Source organism: Brachypodium distachyon, chromosome 2 (genome assembly GCF_000005505.3).
Source record: "Brachypodium distachyon strain Bd21 chromosome 2, Brachypodium_distachyon_v3.0, whole genome shotgun sequence".
Taxonomy (NCBI): Eukaryota; Viridiplantae; Streptophyta; class Magnoliopsida; order Poales; family Poaceae; genus Brachypodium; species Brachypodium distachyon.
This window is the reverse complement of record NC_016132.3, coordinates 48,836,524-48,860,928: the sequence shown is the minus strand read 5'-3', so window position 1 is coordinate 48,860,928 and position 24,405 is coordinate 48,836,524. Positions and strand designations below refer to the sequence as shown.

General features: G+C 46.2%; 4 protein-coding genes and 1 long non-coding RNA gene across 7 annotated transcripts; 2 read left to right on the top strand and 3 right to left on the bottom strand.

Annotated features, from left to right (window-relative positions):
* Window positions 1-58: 58 nt before the first annotated feature.
* Window positions 59-2,293, bottom strand: LOC100837878 (protein Mpv17). Of its 3 annotated transcripts, none has more exons than XM_010233961.3 (6): window positions 1,896-2,293; window positions 1,404-1,559; window positions 1,180-1,312; window positions 1,063-1,102; window positions 793-906; window positions 59-491 (listed from the first exon to the last, which is right to left on the bottom strand). In XM_010233961.3, the coding sequence occupies exons 1-5, from the start codon at window positions 2,193-2,195 to the stop codon at window positions 819-821; spliced, it is 717 nt and encodes a 238-aa protein (XP_010232263.1). In that variant the 5' UTR covers window positions 2,196-2,293; the 3' UTR covers window positions 59-491; window positions 793-818. The 3 variants fall into 3 exon arrangements, with proteins under 3 accessions (XP_010232263.1, XP_003569730.1, XP_003569729.1); XM_003569682.4 differs by having other exon boundaries at window positions 59-387; window positions 1,896-2,292; XM_003569681.4 differs by having other exon boundaries at window positions 59-472; window positions 1,896-2,291.
* Window positions 2,294-7,263: 4,970 nt separating this feature from the next.
* LOC100837068 (probable WRKY transcription factor 65) lies at window positions 7,264-9,093 on the top strand. Its single transcript, XM_010233960.3, has 2 exons — window positions 7,264-8,004; window positions 8,184-9,093. The coding sequence occupies exons 1-2, from the start codon at window positions 7,712-7,714 to the stop codon at window positions 8,758-8,760; spliced, it is 870 nt and encodes a 289-aa protein (XP_010232262.1). The 5' UTR covers window positions 7,264-7,711; the 3' UTR covers window positions 8,761-9,093.
* An 811-nt stretch (window positions 9,094-9,904) lies between these two features.
* Window positions 9,905-12,513, bottom strand: LOC106865983. Its single transcript, XR_002963492.1, has 3 exons — window positions 11,487-12,513; window positions 11,227-11,309; window positions 9,905-11,124 (listed from the first exon to the last, which is right to left on the bottom strand). It is a non-coding gene; the product is annotated as an uncharacterized LOC106865983 (long non-coding RNA).
* A 2,185-nt stretch (window positions 12,514-14,698) lies between these two features.
* LOC100837569 (chaperone protein dnaJ C76, chloroplastic) lies at window positions 14,699-17,236 on the bottom strand. The gene is made up of 9 exons (XM_003569680.4): window positions 16,882-17,236; window positions 16,656-16,784; window positions 16,440-16,566; window positions 16,190-16,310; window positions 15,942-16,023; window positions 15,774-15,824; window positions 15,509-15,547; window positions 15,240-15,333; window positions 14,699-15,137 (listed from the first exon to the last, which is right to left on the bottom strand). Exons 1-9 carry the CDS (start codon window positions 17,131-17,133, stop codon window positions 15,010-15,012), a joined length of 1,023 nt encoding a protein of 340 aa, XP_003569728.1. The 5' UTR covers window positions 17,134-17,236; the 3' UTR covers window positions 14,699-15,009.
* Window positions 17,237-20,455: 3,219 nt separating this feature from the next.
* LOC100837262 (putative F-box/FBD/LRR-repeat protein At5g44950) lies at window positions 20,456-23,178 on the top strand. The gene is made up of 3 exons (XM_003569679.4): window positions 20,456-21,582; window positions 21,692-21,832; window positions 22,510-23,178. Exons 1-3 carry the CDS (start codon window positions 20,560-20,562, stop codon window positions 22,879-22,881), a joined length of 1,536 nt encoding a protein of 511 aa, XP_003569727.1. The 5' UTR covers window positions 20,456-20,559; the 3' UTR covers window positions 22,882-23,178.
* Window positions 23,179-24,405: the final 1,227 nt, after the last annotated feature.

Here is a 24,405-nt window from a genome sequence, read left to right as displayed (position 1 = left end):
CTGGTGGTGTTCCAGACAGGCCTAGCTTAGAACTCAAGATAGGACGACGCATTCCGAGTTCAAAATTCCAGAAAAGAATTCATATTATGTTCCTCTTGAAAAATAGCGCTTACAAAAATGCGTAGGTGTTCAGAGGCCTTCAGCAATTTGTCCTTGACTCATTGTCATAGAAGTAAAGTTCACTGAACAAATATACTAAATTAGAGCACTTCTCTTGTCAAATTAGAGCTACATGCTCGTACATGATTAGAGAAAACTGTAATTTCTGCTCGATGTCATGCTTGCGAATCATCCGAGCAGCGTCTGTCAATTCAGAGAGACCACCACCAGAATTGCCAAAGACCGAACAGTCTCCTTCAGATCCTCCTCAGTTGCAGTTGAATGAATCTACACAATAAGACGTGCAGACTTTTTGGTTTTAGAACCACACAAACTGTTGTGCATGCCGAAAAAAGCTCTTTCAGATCCTTGCCTGTTGCAGTTGAATGATTCTAAACAATTAGATGAGCAGACCTTTTGTTAAGGAAGCACATATAACATGACAATGAGGCTGACACATATAGTATCACACAGTATGTCAGATTATTCAGCAGAAAGTTCCATGAAAGAAAGCAACAATGCATGACGTGCTGTGTGTCTGGAAGCCCCCCAAAAAAATATCAGTCGATGGAAACAAACGGAGATTTGTTTCAAGTGACAATGCCAGACTTCGTAAGTTACAGCCATTAATCAAACATTAAAATGCATGAACGCCTAGACAAGAGATGGAGTTCATTTGCAGCAAAAACTAACCTGAAGTCTGAAGATGAACTAGAAGTTCACTTGTTCATTGTGGTCGACAAATAAAAGTTCCAAAAAATGGCACAAGAGGACATGAAGCCAACACGAGCAGACAAAGGAATCATCCTGGAATAGATGTAGAAAACTAACATTAGAACCAGCCACTTTGGTCGGATGAAGTGGAGTACTAAGTAGAATAGTCCACTGAACAAAACCTAGACTCGTAATACAAAATGTTGAGCTAACTACTAAAAATTAAAGCTACAAGTTAAGGGACTGTACCCAAAGTTGATGATCGATACAGGGATCCAAAATTTAAACCCTGCAATATCAGAATACAGTGAAACATCAGTTATTTTTGTGCAAGACAACAGTAATACATTAAAGCAGAAACATTACCATCGAGAAGTGTGGGAAGGGCATCATGTTGATATTTGGATGGCAATTCTGACAATTTGCCTAACCATAAGTTGTTCCAGGCAAAAATTACGGCAATAACACAAGGACCAAGCACTATCTGGTTAAGTATGACCTGGAACGACGACAGGCATAGAAAGGATATTGTTAATTGCGAAATAAAATACCCTGATGCATTAGGTTACATGGGAGGATGCAAAATGCACCTTAGTGGATAGACTTGCGAATGTCTGTTTGGGCATACACTGATCAAGGAACTGATACCATGCATAAGAGCCAGGACCATAGAGAAGAAATCCATAAGAAGCTATACGAAGCCCACGAAGCCAATCATGATTCAGCAATAGATCTGGTACCAAAGCCTGAAAGGAGTACCTCAGAAGGTATCAAAATTCACAATGTTTACACTTACAAAAGCATCTAAGATCACATAATGCCAGTGCACCGTGAGTTAGCTAAAGGATTGTCACGGTAGGATTATGCTTCCTCTATGCGAACTACTCATTTGGACTTTAACAGTTTGAGCTACTTTGAAGGTGACATCCAAGTTGAATTGCATCAAGGTGGCGACTGCTTTAGGTTTCAGTCGTCTGCATGCTTAAAAAACTCGGTCATAATCTAATTTTGTTTCTATTCACAAGAGTCCCATCTCTATTATGGTTTCAAAGGGGAAATGAGATGCAGAACCAAAGAGAGACCTTGCTGTCAGGTTCGGGACTGCGGTTTCGGCGGTCGACGATGCGGCGGTGGACCTGCGCAATTGTGTCACCAGTGAGGGTGAGACAAGCGGCGGTGACGGCCTGTTTGAACGGGAAGTCGAGGGGCCACCCAGGGCTTTGGCCGGCGGACTCCGACGACGACGAGAGCGGCTCCCGCGGCGGCCCGCGGCGGCGGCCGCGAGCATCGTGGTTGCGGCGGCCGCGGCGTCGGAGGTCATGCTTGCGGCGGAGAGACGGGAGGTTCCACCACCACTCGCCGCCGCTTCCAATGGCTTTCATCTTTACGCGGCGGCGGCTGCGACCGGGAGGGTGCGCTCGCCTCACTTTGGTTTGAGTGTACGAAGAGGGTAGAACACCAATAAGGTTTTGTGGTTCCAAATCCTCTGGCCCTGTGTCCTTGTAAATTGGCCCATGAGTCCGTGACAGCGTAAGCGAAGAGATATTTGTCCAAGCTTACGGTAGCTCTCGGTCTTGTGAAAGTTCTGGCGACCGGTCTCGTACGCCCAGAATTCTGGACGTACCAAACTGAGCGTTGAGATAGCTCACTTGGAGCTTGGTTTCTGATGGTGGAATCAATCCATGCAATTTTAAGACCGAGTAAAATGCACCAAACGTTTTAATTCTTTCGTGAAGGTCACAAGTTAGATCTGACCGGACCTCGTCAAGAGGACAGGGTACTCCTGCCTTTCATTAAGAAGAAATAAAGTGGCTCCGTTTATAAACAAAATCGAGCCGAAAACCACACATTGTGCGCCTTATTCAAGGAAAGCCGCACGAAAACCTTGACTACAAGCATAACAAAGCACAACTGACAAAACAAGCCGCAACCGCAACCGCAAACCGCCGCCGGCTCCAACGACACAGAACAGGGAGCAGCTCCTAAACGCCAAAAGAACGTACGCAGAGCTGGTTTCTCCGGTGACCGGAGCAAAGAGGAGATCGCCTCGACAGATACAACTCGTGCATCGCGTGCCCGCGCCACTCGAAGCCGCAATCCCTAGCCAAGCCCTACCATGCTCACCACAACACATCCACCGCCGTCAAACGAGGGCTCCAAAGATAACGCCTCTAAGGAGGAAACGACGACTGAAGCCGCCGCAATTGCCCGGTCCAGAAAATCGGATCTGAGCTTTCGCTTGGAGACACCTCGATTGCCAAGGGCGGGTTGCAATGGGGATCAAGACGACGCCTTCAAGAAGGTAAACGACGTCCGAAAATGCCATCGTCGCCGACACCGACATTGTCGGTGCAAGGCTTTTACCACATCCACCAACAACCCACCGCGAACAAGAGGAGACACACCTTGAGCCCAAGAAATGACAAAGCCTGACTAGAGCCCCCCCCCCCCACCACCACCACCGCTCCAGGGCACGGACGTAGCTCCGCCGCACGCCACAGAGCCCTACCCCACTGGCCGGAACGCCACAACCCCAGCAGCCTTGGATCTGAAGCCCGCTCGACGCCTAGGAGATCCGTTGCCCCTCACCCTGCCGGCCACCATGCCGACCACCTCGCCGGCCCGCACCGTGCCGGCTACCGTGCCGACCACCTCGCCCGCAGGGGAATACCCCGCCGTCCGCCATTGGGGGCTTTGCCCCCTAGCATCCTCCGGCAGCGGCGAGGAGGAGGGGAAGGTGGGGAGGTTGGTGGCGGCGCTGGGAGTTGGGGTCACCACCCGAGTCGCCCAGGAGCGACGCGGGGGCTAGGGTTTAGATCTAATTATTTGAAATTGCACGTTTGAGCCCCAACTGTTTCATAAGTGGTTCAACACACGTCCTAATGTAGTTCGGACGCATGTATGTGCCGATGTGGCTACTTGGGCCCACATGTCAGGTGACAAGTTTGACTCCCGTTTAAGACCTGAAGAACTGCACTAACTATCTCTGAAGAACTGCTGGTAGGGCTAGGATCGGGGCAAAGTTTTCGTCTGGTAGTTAGTTCCGATTGTGGGGCTGGTCAACGAGTTTCCTGCCCACGTAATGTCGTGATGCTCTCTCTCCCCCTCTTTTTCCCTCGATCTTGGTTGTGTGACCGCCGTTCTGAACAACTTTGCATTTCCGCTGTATTTTGTAATGGAAAGCGGAGAGATCCCAGGTGTCTACAATTTTAGGACCTAGATTTGATATGGGTACTTTTATTTTCTAGATTTATTCTAGTGTTTAATTGATGATGTTTTTTCAAGAGTGACGTACCCATCAACACAAGACGTTTGTAGTAATATCTCGCAGGTGCTCATAGAGATAAGGTGTGCGTGGATGCGTTCATTGAGATGGGTGCGTGTTGGTGAGCGTCGGTGTTTGTATTGTGTTTTTTTAAGAAAAGAAAATCTAGACAAAATGATTTCACGACCTCTCAGTGATCGTCGGCTTGTCTTTTTTTTTTACAGCAACGAAAAGGCAACGACGGGCCTCTATGAGGAAGTGTCTAGTGAAAACCCCTATTGGGTGAAAACCTGCAAAACCGCTCGGTCTAGGGATTCCAGTTTGGGACGAGAGGCCTATTTTAGAGCAGAGGGAGAAAAAAGAAGAGGAGTTTCTGCAAAAGTGCGTTTAAGTGACCGGGGGATTCCCACCTCTCATCTAGAACGCATGTTTTAGATCCAACGACCGACTAGGCCAACATGGATTTTCACTGGATACTTCCCCTCTTTATTTAGCTAGATTATGCGAATCAGCATTGAACATTTGAACCCTCATGCATGCATGCTTGAATGAAACCTCCGCAAACAGCTCCTTGTCTTCGATCTACTTGATAATTGCACTATAGTAGGCTACTGGCCCGAGTTGTCTTTCTCCAAGCTTTCAATCACCGAGAGACAATTTGACACCCTCCAATTCTCGTCGTTGACAACAATTATAATTAATTTGTCAAGGGATAGTGCTACGTACTCACTCACTCTGATCCTAAATTCTTGACTCAAATTTGCCCAAATATGGATGTATCTATTCTTCAAAAGGGTCTAGGGACATGTAATATTTCGACAACAATTTAGTATCGGATGGAGTATTTTTTTTTGCTTTTTCCGCAATATACTCACTCATAGTGGACACAAAAAAATCTCCTCTTCATGCATGTCTGACATACATCTATGATCTATCTAAGTCTAATCATTGCTCAATTGAGAATGCAAACAGAAGTCTATCGCAACAAGATTCTAACGCTGGACATACAATTATCTGCGCCAGAAGCATACGTTTTTTTTTCCAGCATAGCCAGAAGCAGACGTTAAACAGTTTTTTTCTTTTTTTTTTTGAGAACCAGACGTTAAACAGCTAGCTAGGTCCAGTACACAAACACAAGGGGCTGAGCCGAAATTCCCTGCCGGCCCACTTGCATAACAGCTAGGCCCAATACACAAACACAACGCATCAGCCCACAACTCGGGTCAAGGAAAAAAAAAACAGAACCAAAAACATCTCATCCATGCACGAATCTCAAAGTGTGCGATCGACTGCTCACAGCATTGACTGAGCAGTAGAAAAATCCGTAAAATAATTACATATTCGGAAAAAAAAGGAGCAAAATGCATGGCTCTCTTAAAAGAGGTAACTGCATCGGAGGTCCATAAACTTGGCACGCGGTAACAGTTTAGTCTAACATTTTGCAAAACAATCATCGTTACCCCTAAACTTGGCTTGATGCATATTTAAGGTCCAAATGACGGATCTGCCCGTAATCGCGATGATGTGGCGTCACACGTGGCCTTCGAGATTCTTTTCTCCAAGGTTTTTTTAGGAAGTTTGCTTTTGCAGATCCCTCCCGGCCTAATTCGTGGCCTAAAATCCTCTCCTGAGTTGCCAATTCCCATTCAAAACACCTCCACCCTAACCATTGGTGTCTGCCTCGCTCACGCCCTCCTTCCCCCCCCCCCCTCGCGGTCGCCGTCTCTCTCTAGCGCGGTTGCCATCTCTGTCAAGAGCGGCTGTCTGCTCCCGCTCTCCTTCCATGGCACCTCCCCATCGCTCTGCAGCTCATGGGTCATAGTGCCTACACTGAAGACGGAGGGTAGTCAATGATGCAGAGCGATGGGTAGCGTCGCGGAAGGAGAGCGGGAGCCGGTGACCGCAGGGGAGGGGGTTGGAATGGCACGAGAGAGAGCGACACCTACGGTTAGGGATTCGGGGTGTTTCTAACGGGGAATTGGTGGCTCGGAGAGATCTATAAAAGCAAACTTTCTATAACCCCCTCGAAATGAATCACGAAGGCTACATGTAAGGCCACGTCATTGCGAGTATGGCCGGATTTGTCATTTGGACCTAAAGCATGCCTGCAAGCGATGATTGTTTTGCAAGATATTGGACTAAATTGTTGCCGTGTGCCAACCTCGGATGCAATTTACTGTGTATGCCATGCAGACGAAACACGGCCATGCATGTACGATTCAAGTCAGGGGACCGTTGTCCCGGCCAGCATCGTCCATCACTCTGTCTCGAGCAGTTGAGCCAAATCACCACAGATTGCGGTGTGAACTTCCCAGGGAGACATGTAGGAATAAGACGCGCGCAGAGAATCTTTTGCAGTCTCCTTTCCTATTACGAACAGCAGCTGTTTCCGCGTCCTTAAATCAAGACATGAACCAGATTGCAGAACGGCACTTAACTAAGATGATTAACCTAATCGAGTTGTTAAGCTTTTGTCAAACAACGGAGTTTTATATGCCTGCAGAGCGCTGCGTGATGCGGTGATGGCATGCCCCTCATAATTGAGACCGGAGTGGGAACAAGTCGAGGTCGATCGAGGCGAACACATCGAGTATTTAAAGAAAGCATTCGGGAAAATGGTTGGTGATGCGATGGCTGAACCGGGTTTCATCGTAGGATTTTTTTTTTGACGAAACAGCTGCAGCGAGCTATTTTTTTTTTTCAAGAAGGTTGGACGGAATCCAACCGGAAGATTACAACTGAAACACACAAAAAACAACAAATAGAGCTTGGTGGTAGGAAACAGATGGTCAATCTGGCTGTAGCTCAGCTTCGTGTTGCATAACGCGCAACGTGGTTGAGTACTGCGTGTACGTACGCGGTTAGAACTATCAAACAGGAGACTGCATAACTATATCTGAAACCATATCATTGGGGAATTTGCCAGATTTGAGTTGACCAACGATATAAAAAAAAAGCTACATGGTGCGATCCGATACCATTGTTTCTCCTCCAAGCAAACGAAAACCACCTAGCCTCATGACATCGTCATGTTGCTGAAACTTCTACCATGCATGACATCGTCTAGAAAGATCCAAATCTGAAGTCTTAAGTACTCCTCCCTACGACTCTCTCCTCTCCGCAGCTATCCTTCGAAACGCCCGCGGCATTCGCGGCAACCACTCCTGCGCGTACGTATTAAACAAGTGCTACTACTCGTCTACTTGCGCCGGTCGATGGGGAAATCGATCGAGAAGAGGCATGCATGCAGGGAGGCTGACTGATAGATAGATAGATGAAGAGATAGTTGGGGAGGCGTCGCCGTCGCTCGCACGCTCATATTCCGTCAAAGCCTGTCTCTTTTGTTTAATCCCCGGCCCCTATCGCAGCGTGCGCGCCCACGTCCCCACGAACCCAACGTCTCGTCACGACGACACATGATAGTAGTACATCCATACAGGCACACACACACACGGCTTCGTGCTAGTTTAGTTCACTCGCTTTATATCTCTCCCCGCGGCCGGATCGTTGCCTTGTCCGTAGCTGGTGGCATCGTCGATCCAGGGACTGCTCCGGCCGGCCGCTTCGCAATTCACACCCTGCTCTACTCTCTAGCTACTAGTGCTTCTTCGATTAATTCGTGCGTTCGTGCGTATGGACGGCGAGTGGAGCGAGGGGGCGGTGTCGTCGGGGACGATGTCGGGCGGCGAGCAGAAGGCCCGCGGGGATGGCGTTTCGGTGGACTCCTCCGGCCCGGGTTCGGCGCCGTCGACGACGTCGTCGCCTAGCGGGAAGAGGCGGTCGTTGCAGAAGCGGGTGGTGACCGTGCCGCTCGCCGACGTGAGCGCGCCGCGGCCCAAGGGCGTTGGCGAGGGCAACACGCCGACCGACGAGTGGGCTTGGCGGAAGTACGGCCAGAAGCCCATCAAGGGCTCCCCCTTCCCAAGGTAGGTACCACCATAGCGCTGCAATTATTGGGAGTTTGGAACTTAATTTGGATTGAGACGGCAGAGCATTAATTTGGCTTCCGGCCGGCGTCATGGTCTTGTGCTCTTCGAGGTCTTGTCATGCAAATCGTTCTTGTGATTTGCTGATCTTAGTTTGGGGTTTTGGTGTTTACGAGCAGGGCTTACTACAGGTGCAGTAGCTCCAAGGGGTGCCCGGCGAGGAAGCAAGTGGAGAGGAGCCAGGCCGACCCGGCCATGGTGCTCGTCACCTACTCCTACGAGCACAACCACTCAACCGCGGTGGCGAACAGGGCGCAGCAGAACCGCCAGGCCCAGAAGCCCAAGGACCAGCCCGACCACCCAGCGAAATCCGATGACGCGCACCAAGGCACCGCGGCCAACGTTGTCAACGATAGCCCGCCGGCCATCGAGGTGCACGACGAGTTTAAGTGGCTCTACGACGTCGTCTCCGTCACCTCCTCGTCCTCCGACGTCGAGGCGGCCGACGACCTGCTGCTCTACGGGCCCATGTTCTTCGGCAAAGCGGCCGTCGACACGCTCCTTCCCGACGAATTCGGCTTCGGCGGCGGCGACGCCGCGGGCGGGGAAAGGAGCGAGGAGGACGACGCCATGTTCGCGGGGCTCGGCGAGCTTCCGGAGTGCGCCATGGTGTTCCGGCGGCATGCTGGCGACGGGCTGGCAATGTTGGGAGGGGTGAAGGTCGAGCAGCCGGCGGAGGGCACTGCCATGACATGATTCTGCTCATGCGGACAGACATGCATGACATGTGGGTCCGGTCACCAATAAGATCGAACAGATGATTAAACTCGTGGAGTTTTGGTTTCTTGTTCTATTGCCCCCTTCTGTCGGTTAGTTTCCCCCCATTTCTTTTTGGTTCTTTGAATCATACATTAGCACACAGAAAAATCTGAGACATTGCTAGCTGTTGCACAGAGTTGATTGGTTGGCTATTGAGGGATTGAGAGGGACAAGCTAGTCCTTTTGTCAATGGTTTGGTTGAAGCCTTTTGTTGTCTTGTACCGGTACTCAGCAGTAGATACAGACAGAGAACAGGGGTCGGTTCTTTTCGGTTTCCTGTGCCGTTTTTTTTTGAAAAGCTGTCATCTCCCAGTTTCCTAGAGAAGCCGTGACCAAAATTTGATTAGGTTACGAAACTAGTTTGAACTAAACTATTTTAGAAGTATAGCAAAATTTATGATGTGGCTTTTCCAAGAAGTTAGGTGAGGACAGTTTCTAATAGAAGCTGGTCCTATAAGCCGAAAAGAAACGCATCGTAAAAATAGCCAGGATTAGAAGCTCTTCAAGTTTTGCACTGCTAAACTTTGCCTAGCTTGGTCATTGTCACGACATATGAAAAGATAAGCTTCAATTCTTCATGACCGTGGAAAAAGTTTAATCTCGGCAATTTCGTGTGGGACGCAGGTTCTGAAAGTCAGCTAAAAAAATTGCTTCGGGGTGAAGGCTTCATTCACAGCCTGAATAAAACCGAAAGGCACACGGTCTGAGTTTACCCTTGTGCATGCAAATCGAACCGTGGGTATGAACCGTGCCACAACTTTCCTACGTTTTGGCGTGTGACAGCGAACATTGGGTACCCCAACGTGCGCTGCACTAACCGTCGACGACTCGGCCTAGCTAGCTGGCTATTATAGATCTGATGAGATTGACTAATTGAGCAGCCGGGTTCAATTCCAGTAGTATAAAATTGTTTCCTCTGAAAGAAACGTCGATCGAGTGGTTTGGCATCGCCAGCACGCAACGCGGGCGCGGCACAAGGAGTTTAAAGATCCGAACTAATCCAGTTTCAGAAAGAAAAAAAATGTAAACGTAAGCGCCTGTTTTTTTAAGGCCGGATCTAATCTGGAGATTAAGATGTGACTAGTTAAAAGCTCGTGCGTTGATATGGAACAAAAAAATTATAAAGGCATCAATTAAAGGAATGCTAGTTATCTCTTAAAGACCAAACAGCTGGGTCAAGATATTTTGCTCTGTATATTCTGCCTCCAGGTAACTATAGCGAGACACAAACATTTATACATTTCGAGCAGATGTGTTTGAACCTAGCCTCTCCTTCCGTGCATCCGGTTTAACACCCTGAAAAAAGGCAAGAGATGTAAATTCACATCTCTGTTAAGAACTAAAGATGCCAAGCAGAAGTTCAGACTTTAATCTTTTAGTTTGGACCAACTGTACATTAAATTGAAAAAATGGAGCATTGAAATAATTCCATATCCTGACCAAACTGTTCATAATTTGTATTGCAGCGCTATGCTTGATTAAATCTAATTAGAAGGGTCACTGGTCAGCCATTTAAAAATATAGAAACATCCATGTCAGCTAAATCATAGATAAGGGCAGCCTGATGCTCATAATTTTCAAAGTAGGAATTAAAATTTATCTTCGATGTGCATAATCTTACAGGACATATTTACTCAAACAATAATTCAGGAATAGATCAAATAATGTTTCGCCCTCTCTCTCTCTCTAGTCTCAAGGTGACCACTCCAACACATACCAGATGTTGTAGAAGCAAAACAATTAACTGACCTGGAGAAGCATCAGCTGAAGAAGCTAGTAGTAGTCTCATCAAGAAGGAGTTCAAATGAAATGCATGTGGGTTGCAACGGAGCAACAAAATAAACATGCATCAAAACATCATCTCTTTGGTCTTTTTTGATGAGCACCAAACATCCTTTAAAAAAGATTTCTTCTGAAGATTTTCTCTCTATAATCTACTTTCTCGGAAGACAACAATGTTTTCCTTCTGAAAATTACGGTGTATATAGATAGCATCGCCGGGATAAAAAGGTATTGCCCACTACAACTCCAAGACACATTAAGTTGATATTCGAAAGTGCAGTCAATATCTGATAATATAACCCACAAAACATGGTCTCCAAAGGAAGCTATAAAGAAATAATATCTGCATGCCAAATGTTAATTAAGATGTAAACAACCCTACTTAGTACCATAATCATGAAGCCTCCAGGATGGACTATATAAAAGATAACTTCATGTTCTTTCCCCATCGGCCTCTGAGTTCTTCATCCGGTTTCATTTTAATATTAAAGATTCTTTGATTTTAGAAGAACTGCAAGTCTGCAACCAGCCTAGCGAAATGAGCACATAGGTACCCATAACATTACAAATTCAATTTTCATACAACTGATTTGGACCTTACAAAATCAAGATAGTCCATACCATAAGCCCTTAAAAGATGCACTCCTCATTCTCCACAAAAAATATGTACTTTTCATGTTAACAGAAGGACCATAGATCATGTTCTGCAAATAGACAAGGATGAATGAATAGCAGTCAGTTTAAATACATCTGAATATACTATACACTATATATTGGTGTGTGTGTGTGTGTGTGTGAGGAGAAAGAGCATCATGGAAAATTTGGAATATATTGCAGAGAAATAACTTTTACTGAATGTGTCAATACATAACAAGCACAACCTTGTAGTATTCCTCTTTTCAGACCTTTTGAGTACCAGTCTTTTGAGTCCTTTTCAGACCTTTTGAGTATCTTATGCACAACTCCACCCCTGAAAAATCAAAGCAAACAATTATGGAATCGGGTGATATTCATTATCTGCTGCTAAGTACAAATCCAGGTTTTGCACTGAATTGAGTACCAAAAGTCAAGTAGCAAGTCAACCAAAATTAGACATCAAACCAACAATAATAAGCGGTGTGAACACCAGACTAAGCTGTGAGAAGCTAGTACTTCAGTTCTTCGTTAACAAACCAATCCAAGCATACGAAGATCGATCAGGTAGCTTTGTTGAGAACACTATTAATCCTCCAATTAGCAGCAAGAGAACACACTACTTTGCGAGCACACATGCAGTTGGGACTTGGAAATCCCTAACAGAGAGGTCAATAGTTGGGACTTGGAAATCCCTAAGTGCGGCCGGATGGCTGCTGGACGGCGGTGGAGCTCGGCTGGAGGAGGTGACGGCCAAGGGATAGCGACCGAAGGAGAGGCGGGCTGGTACCCGGGAGGCGCGCGACGGTTGAGTTCCCGGGATGTGGACGGACGGGCTCGCAGCGTGGTGCTCGCAGCGCACGAGGATGTCGGCGGACGGGCTGCACGGTGAGTGGTGCTTCACGTGGGGTTGCGATGTTGACGCGGCGGCGCAAGCCGGTGGTGGCGGCGCGCAGATGAGGAGGAGGTCGCCGAGGACCATGAGGGGCCGCTGCGCGGAAGCTCTCAGTGCAGGGTGGTAGCCCTATTGCCGGGTCCCAGGGCGTGGAGTTAGTCGGGGAACGTTGCGGCGGGGCTGTCCTCGACCGGGAGCACGATTGCAGCCATGGAGATCTGGTCGGGGAGCGCGGCGGCAGCTGTGGAGATCTCGTCCTTCGGTGTTGCCTTGGGCGGTGGAGTCCGGCGGGCGGCGCCCGTGGAGACAAAGAGAATAGAGAAAAAGATCGATGGTTCGGCGACTTGGCGGTGGCATCGATGTAATTTGCGGGAAGACGTACGAGCCTATAACCTAACACGGACGCAACTCCAAATTAAAGAATTAATAAAGATAAAGATGATAGACGAACTGGGGCAGGGATCATACGTCCAGTTTCGCTCCGGAGGACATGGAAAAATCGAGGAAAATGTGCTGCAATCAGCATCGACACGCTTGAAATGAAGGCCTCGGCCAGAATGCGCTGTGCGTTTGCCTACGACAAGTACAAAATCAGTACTCAGAATAGAATTCCTCCGTCCAACAAAAAATGTCTCAACTTTGACTAAATTTAAATGTATTGTATACTAAGTCATGTCTAGATACATCTAAATTTTGATAAACTTGAGACATCTTTTGTTGGATGGAGGGAGTATTGTAACAGGAGTGGACGCAACTTAAACTTGCACGTGCAGATCTAGTTAGCAGGCAGGCGAAGAAAAGCAGCAGCTGAACGAACAAATCCGAATCGCAGCCTCGCAGGGCAATTCTCCTTTGGCACGACGCACGTACATCAGTACAGTACATGCACGGCCTGCTGCAAGCTTCGGCTATGCATTCATGGCTGCTGCCTTACGCGATCCAGAGGAGAACTGCCTGCCATTCACAGTCCGCGACCGCGATCCCCCGTTGCCTCCGCTGCCCTGCTTCTATGTGAAGATCGTCCCTTGAAGTGACATATATATATATATAGCGCGAAGCCGGAATCGGGAAATGGATCCTACTCGGCATATGCTTGGAGGGGAGGACTGTTCCGGAGGAGCTTCGTTTCTTGATGGCGATCTAGAGATCTCTGGTCGGATTCTTTTTTTTTTCCAATGGACGAATGTGCTTTCGGAATGGAATGCATGGTACCTCTGCCTCGTCTGGCTTCTCTTCCCTCCAAAAGCAAGCGACCTTTCGTTTCACCTCGGTGCATACAATGTCTCCTCTGCTTGCCTTCAGCTTAGACAGCCAGGGCCAAGGTAAGGGCACATACCGCAAGTGGGGTGCTTCCATCTTTCGGCCTGACCGCAACACAAGGCCAGCATCCCTAAATTCGATAGAGAAACCATGTGCGAGCAGCCAAGGAGCGCATATCCACCCACTACTCTACAATTTGAAACGAAAGAGCGAGGGACTTGTTAGAAACGAAATCACAATTAATCTGGACTAGGATGCTCAGGTTTCATGTACCACCAAGTGCAGAGGAGACAGATGTCAATAAACTAAAGAAGAGGAGGGCATTGGCCATTACAGTCAGATGAGAGTGAGATTAGCCCATGCAGGCATGGTTGTGCAGCTGTTTTTAGTATTCCATCTTATCCAAATTAGTTATCACAAATTTGTCAGGATACGCATGTACATAAACACCGAAACACATGTACAAGTATGTTACAATTAATTTAGATCGAAAGAGTAGGATATTTCGGTGGCATATGCCACAGGCGACATGTCCGAAATATCCAGAAAGATATGGTAAGATCTTCGGGATGAAGGATCAGTTACGGCTTAACTGCAAACGACAGCAAAAACACAAACTCAAGGTCTGATTGGATCTCTAGCTTACCTTGCTTAGCTAGGATAGAAAACGCTAGCTCAGCTGGTCATAGGAGGAGCAAGACTTGTAGTTTGGTTAATACGCATTGCAAGCACAACATCAGCAGCAGTTTGGATAAAAGAAAGCAGCGACGCGCGCCCGTGCGGGAGAGCCCAATTGGCTCTCCTCCGATGGCAAGCTTTTTGGAGCAGTTAGGGGCTATCTTGCCAATCGTATATGGAATTATAGATCAATGTAGCAGTCAAGTCCCCGCAAAAAAATAGGAGTACTCCCGGAATTTACATCAGTCAAATGCGAGCAAACAAATAGAGCATCCGGATATTACATCCGGATCAAAGAAAATGCTGATTCCATGTATCATCCTACGTACTGCAGCGTGACAGTACTGTGTGCATGTATAAATACGGAAGGTGGAAACCTGGGACATTTGCCCACCAAGAAGCAAAGCGCAAAAGCCTCAGCTAAATCCGGGGGAGTCAGTCTGCAAGCCCATGGATCGACTGGCTGCTAGGACGCATGCATTACAGGGTGAGTCTTCCTTGGCAGTGTTCGCCTCCGGGAACCGGCGATCAACCACTGGACACTGCCAAAGGAGATTTGCCCAGCAATGCAGTACTGCGGCCTTACGCGGTAATATCTGAACCTGTGATCCATGCAGGTTTGGAGTATGAAGAAGTTTCTTTGCCTTTTCACAAACCGTCGTCTCCTAGTAATATGATTTGCCTTTTCACAAGGGTCTACTGTCTTTGTACACTTGTTTTACATCCTGAACCTTTTTTCTATGGGTAATCATTGATTAACATGAACTAACTCTAGCACATGATTTACAGATACGGTAACATGTGGAAACGAGGGAGAGAGAGAGCGAGAGAGCACATGCTATACAGCTCTCTGCAAATAATTAGACTATACATGGAGTAAACGAGGGGTTAACCAACCATCACTTTATGAAACATCTCATTGATGTGTAACTGTGTTCTCATTCCTTGTTGGACGCTGCCTCTGGAAGTTTGAATGTAGGAGGCCTATCTGTACCTTTCCTCGAGTACTCTCGCCACCTCCTCGCTGCGGCGGCCGCTCGCTTCACTCTCTCATTGGTGTCCTCTTCTGGTTAATGTGTTAGCCGGAGCATTAGGAGGCAGATAGGCAAAGGATGGGAACCGAAATGGTCTAATTGAGGAATTGACAATGACAGTATGCTAGTTTTACCATTCTTTTGATATCTTGTTGGTGATCCCCATATATCACTCCATGAGCTTCCCTTGTTAGAATCATCTTGGCTCATCCGCATCCTGACCTTATCCTGCCAGCGGATAGACATAGAGAGGTTCAGAAAGATATGCATGTAGTAATATGTGAAGATAAAAACGTTGTTCTCCTAACATTCTAAACTGGAACTCTTTTTCTTTTATGCGGACTTAAAATGGAAGTCCGTCTACATATATAAACAAAGCCATGTATCGAACAGAGAATTATACCAAGACTTTCGCCTGTCTTTTCTCCCAGCGTCTACTTGCCTGACGGACAGGAAAGATAATACAATTATACATCGGACACGTCAAGTTATGCAAAAACAGCAACGGGCACTACAGTAGTATGCAACAGCTTCAGGAGGTGGATGCAATTAAAGAAACTCAGACCATACTTTCAGATGAAATTTAGACCATGTTTGGAATTGACAATGTGGTGTTACACTACAAAGTGAGGACAGATAAATAAATTTTGCATGATGTGAGATATTACCATCCGGAACACATCAGCTGAACTTCCCATACCAGCAAGCATCAATGCTACCTGCTCAAATGATGTGAGATAATCTAGTAGGTTTGAAAATAGCAGTGCGACTGTATTTTTTAACTAACTGCAACCACAGTTCACAATGCTATAAGAAATCTCAGAAATTCTCCTTACATTCACTCTCTCTACTCTGCGCATCTCATCCTCAAGTAGTGAAAGTTGTGCAGCTGAAGTCCAATGGATGCAGTCAACCGGACTGGACAAGGAAGTTTCGAAGATTATCAGAATCATATTAGCAGTCAGAATGCAATCCTTAAACGACACTCATTTTGTTCAGCATAATTTGCAGCATTTATATTCAGTAGGTATGCTTGCATAGTTGTCACACGGTAAAGGTAGAACAGGGGCTTAGACCGTCTCACCAGCTGTCAATGGCGTCTTGGATTAGCTCTTGATTGCCTGACTGGTTGTAAACTCTCGCACGCCCAAAATCTTCCTCGATTTCAAAAACATTGGAACACACATTGGCACAGTTTTTGCATCCTGCATAGATGTGATCCAAGTGCCGAACTTTAATTAGGAACCCACTTTAGATAGTCTAACAGAAACTTTCTGTTCAGTTTTTTTTTTTGAAACGAGGCAAAACTCTGTTCAGTTTGTAGCCATAGGTACCTATGCAGCTAAACTCATCGACAAACACATGATCCCTAGGCGCATCATCCAAGAAAGGGTTGGTTGCTGTTGCAGTGTAGCCATGGATCTCATCGTACACCGCTCGCTGGATGGGATCAGTAAGCACCTGCTCATCCCTTGCTCGTGTTAACTTACGCAAACTGCTCATTTCGCCCCAAAAAAGGAAAAGCGAAGTTTTATTTCTCAGGATTATACCGTGTAAACCTCATTGATGAACATGCAGAAGTTCGTCACATCGGGGTCGTTCCCACTGAGATCCGGATGGCATGCTTTCATGCAGTTGTAGTACGCTTTCTTGATCTGTTGGGGTGTTGCATCTGGCATCTGAAAACATGCAAGAATTAGTCTTTTTCGGAGGTAAGGGGAAAAGACAGTTGTTTTCTGCAAGTGCGAACGAGTACTTCGAAGTTGAACCACTCACAACGCCAAGAACGGAGTAGTAATCTTCCGCGGCGCCCCCATCCGGACTGCGGGACTCCGTCGCCACCGCCAACACCCGCAAGCCCCTCTTCCCCCACGCCCTCCGTTTCCGGTGCCGCTCTTTCCTACCGGCGCTAGACAACCCTGCGACTGCCCATCGCCGGACACTGCCGGAACAGCGGATGGCCGTGGAGGAGGAATGGGACTTGGCCACCATGTCGGCGAGCAGCGGCGGGGAGAGGAGAGGAGCCATAGGATAGGATGCTTGATCGGGCTCCGGAGCGAGGGAGGGAGGAAGGACGAAGCCGACTGGAGCAGTTCGCGGTTGGGGTTTGCTCTGTTTTCGTGCCTTTTCTTGGCGGCCTATGCTTATTACGGTTTTTCTCCGCCACTCCTCTTCCGTGATTTTTCTCTTTTGTTCTTTTCGCTATATTGACCTTGCTGATATTTGTATTTGCATAAATATCCCCACGATTTTCTTTGTGGCATGTTTTTTTTTCATCGAAAAAGACATGTAGTGAAGAAACTGACGACCACTGCCGCTGCCAAAACGAGCCGATCACGTGCCGTTGTCTCCGCTACTCTACCAAATCTAGCTTGACCTTGTCGATGACAATGCGAAGTCCTCCTACACGTGCCTCGAAGGACCAGCATCACGAAGTCGCAGCTGTCGTTGTCAAATCGTTGAATTGATCTGAAGAACCTGACAAGGGATCTCGCTAGCGCGCATCCATGACAAGAAAATCAAACCTGGTCTCCTCGAGGAGATGACAGCAACTTGCATTGGCGCTCGATTTTGTCCCGACGGATGAACTTGAGTGGAATCGGAGTTCCGAAGATCATCTCGATGACCAAGCGTTGCCATCCGCAAGGACCACACCATCTCTTCCACACTCCCGACGATATGGAACACCAGCAAAACGAGGTTGAAACTGTAAAACCTTATGTCATGCCGCCAGTGCCACCATCGTTCTGTCAAATGCACGGCAACCTTCGCTTGTAAAATTGGCGCAACTGGTTCACAACCTACTGACACTCTCTTAATTATGGTGTTGCCACTCAACAACAACACTTAACGATGCCAGAAGTATTTTATCTTCAAAGCATGTTTCATGTTTGTTTGTTTGTTTATCTAATTATTTCCTCATTTTCAATATAGAGGGCTGATCTCAAAATTTTCTTCGTGCCAATTTCATACGCCGATCTTTTCTTGTTTCTGTGATTTTGCTTTTTCCTCCCCAATCCCCTCTTTCCCCACCATTATGATGGGCAATTACTCATTCCCATAATCATGCCGACCACAGAAACCGAATTGAGGTTTTTGACTTCCTTCCTTTTGCATGCTGAAATAAAACCGCACTCAGTTACCATGCACGGCCGAGAAACACGCTTAGCCATTAATTCATTTTGCAAGCGAAAGGGCTAATGGCGAGCTTGAAAATTTGAGCCACTAGATATCAACATTTTCTTGGTTAATCCGATTCTAGATACTGGCCCTCTATATTGGAAAGGAGGGACCATATGTTTGCAAAAGAAAATAGTCTGCGAAGAATTACAATGTCGTTGCAAGTCGATACAAAAAACAAACTACTCGTGCAGCCTGACTAAAGGTGATGATTATCGTTTAACAAAACTAGGTGTAACCAAAACACCTATCCCGTACCAAAACATAGGTCTAAAGCCGGTTTTGATCTGACGTGGCGTCGCGGTGCCGCTGTGTATGGGTGGGGCATGAGGTTCGGGGATTTTCTAGACCTGTATGAGAAGGTCTTCTTCTTTCAAACGGTACCGGAAGGTTTCTTCCCCTCCGCAGGCCTAGTTTTTTAAAACACCTGTTCCACAAAGTTGTTGGGGTTACTGATGTTTGCACTGGCATCACTTGGTGTCGTGTCTTAATAAACTTGTAACTTTATTGCCGTCATTTGCTATGTCAGGATTACACATTTACAAGAGATGCCGGTTAGCTAACCCTGATTAAAAAATTGCTAAAGTTGAAGGAGAGAAGAAAGAGTTAAGAGAAAAACCGAGGGTCCAGGACTCGTCATACTTTTACGGCATTCACAAAGATAGAGTTAGCACGAGGACCATGTGGGTCTACCAGCTAGCATCACGGATGCTAAGTTACACTTAAAATCCATCACGGATGCTAAGTTAACAATTAAAATCGACTCATGCTATATTGCTCGGTTACAATTCCACCTAACCCATTTTTAACTTTAAGGGAGTATTAATTTTTTGGGTGGCTATTTTTAAGTCGCCTGTTTTTTAAGAATGAGACTTGAATATCAGCCGACATTTTCATAACCGTTGGATTAAAATCTGAAGGTCATTCTTATTCTTTCATCTCTCATTTGCTATCGTTGGATTAAGATCCAATGGCTAACATGTTGATTGCTCTCTAATTAAAAAAGAACATGTGACTTATCAATAGCAAAACCGTTATGTTTTGACACAAGGCAGGAACAATATTGACTTCTTACGTCTTTTAAGTCGACCAAAACTACTTAGGCCCTGTTTCGTATTAGAGTTTTTGATGTGTGTTTTAAGGTATAAACCACTCCAAATTGAAAAATACTACAAACTTTAAATGGTTGTTTGGTAGGAAGAATTTGGGGAGATTATCCCTAGTTTCCCCAACAAAACACTCTATTTTTTACCAAATTAAAACACGTTTCAAACTAATGTTTTTAACTAAAAAATACACTGACACCAAACAAGGCTTATGTAACCCTTTTCTGTTTTTATTAAAAAATTATACAGTGCCCGTGCGTTGCCACGGCCACTTAAACATGTGCACACGAAAATTCATGTTTATACAGAACATAACAATATAATTGGACATTCAATCAAAATGATCTCAGGGCCGATGCTAGCAGCCGCGGCCACGGACATGGCACCCAGTCCACACCGTCCGCCGACCGTGGCTAGCATCAGAGCACGCGGTGATGCAGTGCACGAGGAACGGTGGATAGCGCCGATCAAGCCTAGACCCCTTTGCTCGTCTCTTGCACGATAATCTAATCCGGCGCCAACGCGTATCGAGAGCGGTCACCGCAGGGAGGTGCTGCGCGGGCAGTTGAGTCGGCGCGGCGGCCCGAGAAGGCAGCGCTGTGAAAATAGAAAAAGGAAGGTTCGATAGAGTATAAAGAGACACGAAAAATCAGAACGTGCACGAAAATTGATGCACGGCGGACGACCACGAAGAAACCTTCGTGATTTTATTGTTATGGATAGATTATTAGGGATAGAAAAGAGCGCTGTAAACCGGTAACGCTCAATCTGTACCGAGTACTACCAGTAGCCAGATGTACCGTACTGTCAAAACAAAAAAGTAGCAGTCAGAGGTACCGTGAGCAGTTACGGGACTTCCCGAAGACCTTCACAGTCGGCTTCGATTGGTATGCTTGTGACGTCAGTTCAAGTCACCAGCACGGCACACTTGTCGAACCCCCACGACTGCACCGCTTGCGCTACCGCACGCGGTGGATGGGGGCAGGTTGTGGTCAGCCGTGAGACAGAGCACACGCCAGGCCAGATCTAACCGCGGTTTCCAGATACACGACGTACGGGGATTAAAACCGCCGTCAAGGCAAAAGGATACGGATCCAGCGGAAAAGAACCACGAATTCCGTTCGACGGAAATATCCTCACCCCCAACTCTCCGTCTGATCGAGCAGGCATGTGTCTCGTGAACTCTCCCGCTACCGTCTCCTCGACCTCGTCGCAGCGAGGTCAGATCGTGTCCCCAGAGTCGGCGGATCGGCCGCCCCCCTACTCTGACGGATTCGCCGAGGGCCCGCCCCCGAGCGTCAACACCGGCGAGGAGTCCGATGGCAGGGCGGCTAAACGCCCTCGCGCGGAGTCCGGCGGCGGCGCGGCGGCCCAGGACGGCAGGGACCGCATCAGCGAACTCCCGGACGCGATCCTGGTGTCCATCCTCTCCTACCTCCCGCTCCGCGACGCCGCCCGTTCGACGGTGCTCTCCTCGCGGTGGCGCCACCTGTTCGACCAATCTCTCCTGGACTTCAACGCGTGCCAGCCGTTCCCGCCGGAGGGGGGCCGCGGGTGCGACTGGGTCATCCACGCCATCGACTCCATCCTCGCCGCGCCCCGGCACATCCCCATCCGCAGCTTCCGCTTCGTCATGTACGGGAAGGGCTTCATCAAACACACGGGCACCGTCGCCCGCTGGTTTCGCACCCTCGCGAGCCGTGGCGTCCGGGAACTCGATGTCGACATGCTTTACACCGTCCCGAAGCCGCCGCTTCCGGCCTTGCTCCTCCAGTTCGCCTCCCTGCAAACCCTGAGAGTCTGCCACTGCGACCTTCCCGACTACGCGCAGGCGGGCGCGCTGTGGCTCCCTGTCCTCAGGACGCTCGACCTGTCCAACGTCGGCGTGACCCAGCACACCCTGCAGGCGATGCTGTCGCACTGCCCATCCCTAGAGTGCGCAAAGCTCAAGAACATCACCGGTGCCGGAAAGATCTGCCTCCGGTCCAAGAGTCTGACACGCCTGTACGGTGACTTCGGAAACTTGAAGGAGCTCGTCATCACGGACGCCCCGAACCTTGAAGAATTGGTGGGGATCGGTTTGCCGAGCGGGGCAGCGACACTGAAAATTGATTTCGCCCCGAAGCTGCAGGTGCTGGGGTACTTGGGGAAGAGCGTCCGGCCACTTGTGCTACGCGATACCATTTTTGATGTAATTCAGTAATTCTTGCCATTTTCTTCAGTTGGTTGCAGCTCAAACTCTGATGCTATATTGCTTTGAAAATATCCTTGCTTCCTGTGATATGTTTGTGCATATGCAGGGTGGCATCGTGCAATCCAGGACCCTGATGTCCAGCGTGAAGACTCTGGCCATCCAGGTGCCATTCTCAGAGAAAGGATACACGGTCTTTGTTACGCAGTTGCTCAAATGCTTCCCATGTCTTGAGGTGTTCTGCATCGAGGTAACAATTACAGCAGCTGGCCTTATACCATCTCTTATGTACGATGGCTTTATCGTACATTACTTGTTGATTACATTCTTTACATGACTTATAAAGATCCGAGTTAGTGGTTGTCAATTCACCATACCAAGACTACTCCGTAGCTTGTCAAATGATCGTCACTTGATTGCCATACATTTCAATGTACTCCAGTACATTTATGTATCATGATCTTTTGATTGGTTTGATGCATAATTTTGGGATAATTATTTTGAGAATTCCTATTTCGCATAAAATTAGAAAACATGATCACTTGAATATTTAAAATAACTCATACATGTAATACACTTATAAAGATCTGAGTTAGTGGTCGTCAATACACTTATAAGTTAGCTTGTTAGATGATTGTCACTTGATTGCCACACATTCCAATGTAGTACATTTATGTATCATGATCTTTTGGTTGGTTTGATGCATAATTTTGGGATAATTTTTTTGAGAATTCCTATTTAGCATAAAATTAGAAAAACACGATCACATGAATATTTTAAATAACTCATACATGTAATATATATCTTTAATTCCGTAGCAACGCAAGTGTATTTAGCTAGTTAATTTAATCCGGCCTTATACCATCTCTTATGCACAATGGCTTTATCGTACATTAATTGTTGATCACATTAATTTAATGTTTGCAGCCGGACAATCGATCAGATCCGCGGCGGGTTAATATTGAAAACTGGGACACAACAACTTCTATTCAGTGTGTCGAACATACTATTAACAAATTAGCCTTCGAGTGTTTTGAAGGGGAATGGTATCAGTGGGACTTTCTAACCTTTCTACTTGGGATGGCTAGAGCTCTTAAGATCGTTGAGATCTATTTCCCAAAAAGCAAAGATTGTTATAGCAACGGAAGACAACCGGTGAGCAGTATAAATAGAGTCTCTCAAGACGTCGAGTTCCTGGTTTTCAGAACTTATGAGCTGACCAACAACATGTATTTGTGTCATTGTTGTCCCGCACGATGCCACAAGCAAAACAAAGTTCTACTGCCCTGTGAAATCTGATAGTTGATAAACAGTTTTAAGCAACAGAAGACTATCGTGATTGCAACCAATGGTTATATGAAGGTCTCTTCTACCATTCTGGATGCCTTAAGTTAAGTTCCTAATGTTATTCTGTATGAAATCAAGTTGTGAGGCTATGTTTAGTTCAAGAATATTTTGTTTAGCTTAATAGAAAAAACATGTTGGCTGTAAGACACTTGGTTAGCTGGACTTCTTGTTGGATGTGGATGTGTATTAACCTGTGCTGTTGCGCAAAATAAATCATAATGTATTTAGCATATCAAAGTTTTCATATCATCCACTGCAGTTTAAATTTAGTAAACCATTTCCTTGTTGTTTTTCTTATCGAATTGTGTGATCAAACTTTATTGATTCAGACGATCATGGTGTTTTTTACTATTTAATCAACCTTCATTCTGACAAGAATCAATATAATTTCTGAAACATGTGTTATTTATTAGAGGAGCTAACACGATGAGAACATTTTTTTCATTATTGCAAAACATAATTTATTGAAACAAATTAGTCCATTACACGGAGGAGTACACTTCTATAACCTTCACAATTGGTTCGTTATGAAATATATATATATATATATATATATATATATATATATATATATATATATATATATATATATTGTTACCAAATAATCATGTCTAATCTTTTATAAACTCTAATTTTTTGTGTCTAAATCTCTTGAAACCTCCCTTCTATCAGAGAGCTTGAAATGTTGCAATCTTTTATGTACTCATACATTTTTTAGTCATTCGGACTAAGTTCGACTCTTCGAGAGGTTCAGATTCGGCTTTTCGCGATGTTGTATTCTTTTATGTAAGATCCCAAAGTGTAATTTGAATTATATTCAGGATTGTAGTTATAAATTTGTATCTATATTAAATGTTTATAAGATATGGTTTAAATTGTTTGTGTTGCTTACATGCTTATTTGATCATCATGTTTTGTACATACCGGAGATAAGATAAGCACCATCGTAGGCGTAACTCGTAACTAGTATAAACTATCATGTTAACTTCCTAAATTGTATGTAAATCACATTGTGGTCATTGAAGCTATAGTGATGACTATGTTTTAAACATCATGGAAAATAGTTACATCCTACTTGTAACAAGTTATCACGGAGTCGATACTAGGTAGTCTTGTGATTAATCCCTATCGCGGTGGAACTAAGGCTAAATTACATGACAACTACAACACGGTTATGGTGATAACTTTAATCCAACATGTATTAAATACGTGACCATTATATATGGTAAAACATTTTATGCAATGAATGATACTAGTTGTATCGTGGATGTTGTCGAGTCTTCAGTAACTTGGTGCTTACACACATACACAAGTGTTGAATGCTCCATAGTTAACCAAAAATAGGTTAAGGCAAAACCAAATCAACTGATCTGGTAACTCGAACCAATACAGCATTAACACGGGACGCAGCCAGCCTAATGTTGCATACCCAAGTATTTTGCCGATTTCAAAGTTTGCGTATTGCTTAATTAGGTA

Coding starts and splice junctions, on each gene's coding strand:
- LOC100837068 (XM_010233960.3), top strand. CDS start 7,712: ATGGACGGCGAGTGGAGCGAGGGGGCGGTGTCGTCGGGGACGATGTCG. Junction 8,005..8,183: donor AAGGGCTCCCCCTTCCCAAG/GTAGGTACCACC, acceptor GTTTACGAGCAG/GGCTTACTACAGGTGCAGTA.
- LOC100837262 (XM_003569679.4), top strand. CDS start 20,560: ATGTGTCTCGTGAACTCTCCCGCTACCGTCTCCTCGACCTCGTCGCAG. Junction 21,583..21,691: donor TACGCGATACCATTTTTGAT/GTAATTCAGTAA, acceptor GTGCATATGCAG/GGTGGCATCGTGCAATCCAG. Junction 21,833..22,509: donor TTGAGGTGTTCTGCATCGAG/GTAACAATTACA, acceptor TAATGTTTGCAG/CCGGACAATCGATCAGATCC.
- LOC100837878 (XM_010233961.3), bottom strand. CDS start 2,195: ATGAAAGCCATTGGAAGCGGCGGCGAGTGGTGGTGGAACCTCCCGTCT. Junction 1,313..1,403: donor TCGCAAGTCTATCCACTAAG/GTGCATTTTGCA, acceptor TCGTCGTTCCAG/GTCATACTTAACCAGATAGT. Junction 1,103..1,179: donor CCTTCCCACACTTCTCGATG/GTAATGTTTCTG, acceptor CTGATATTGCAG/GGTTTAAATTTTGGATCCCT.
- LOC100837569 (XM_003569680.4), bottom strand. CDS start 17,133: ATGGCTCCTCTCCTCTCCCCGCCGCTGCTCGCCGACATGGTGGCCAAG. Junction 16,785..16,881: donor ACTACTCCGTTCTTGGCGTT/GTGAGTGGTTCA, acceptor GCATGTTTTCAG/ATGCCAGATGCAACACCCCA. Junction 15,548..15,773: donor CAGCTGATGTGTTCCGGATG/GTAATATCTCAC, acceptor CCTGTCCGTCAG/GCAAGTAGACGCTGGGAGAA.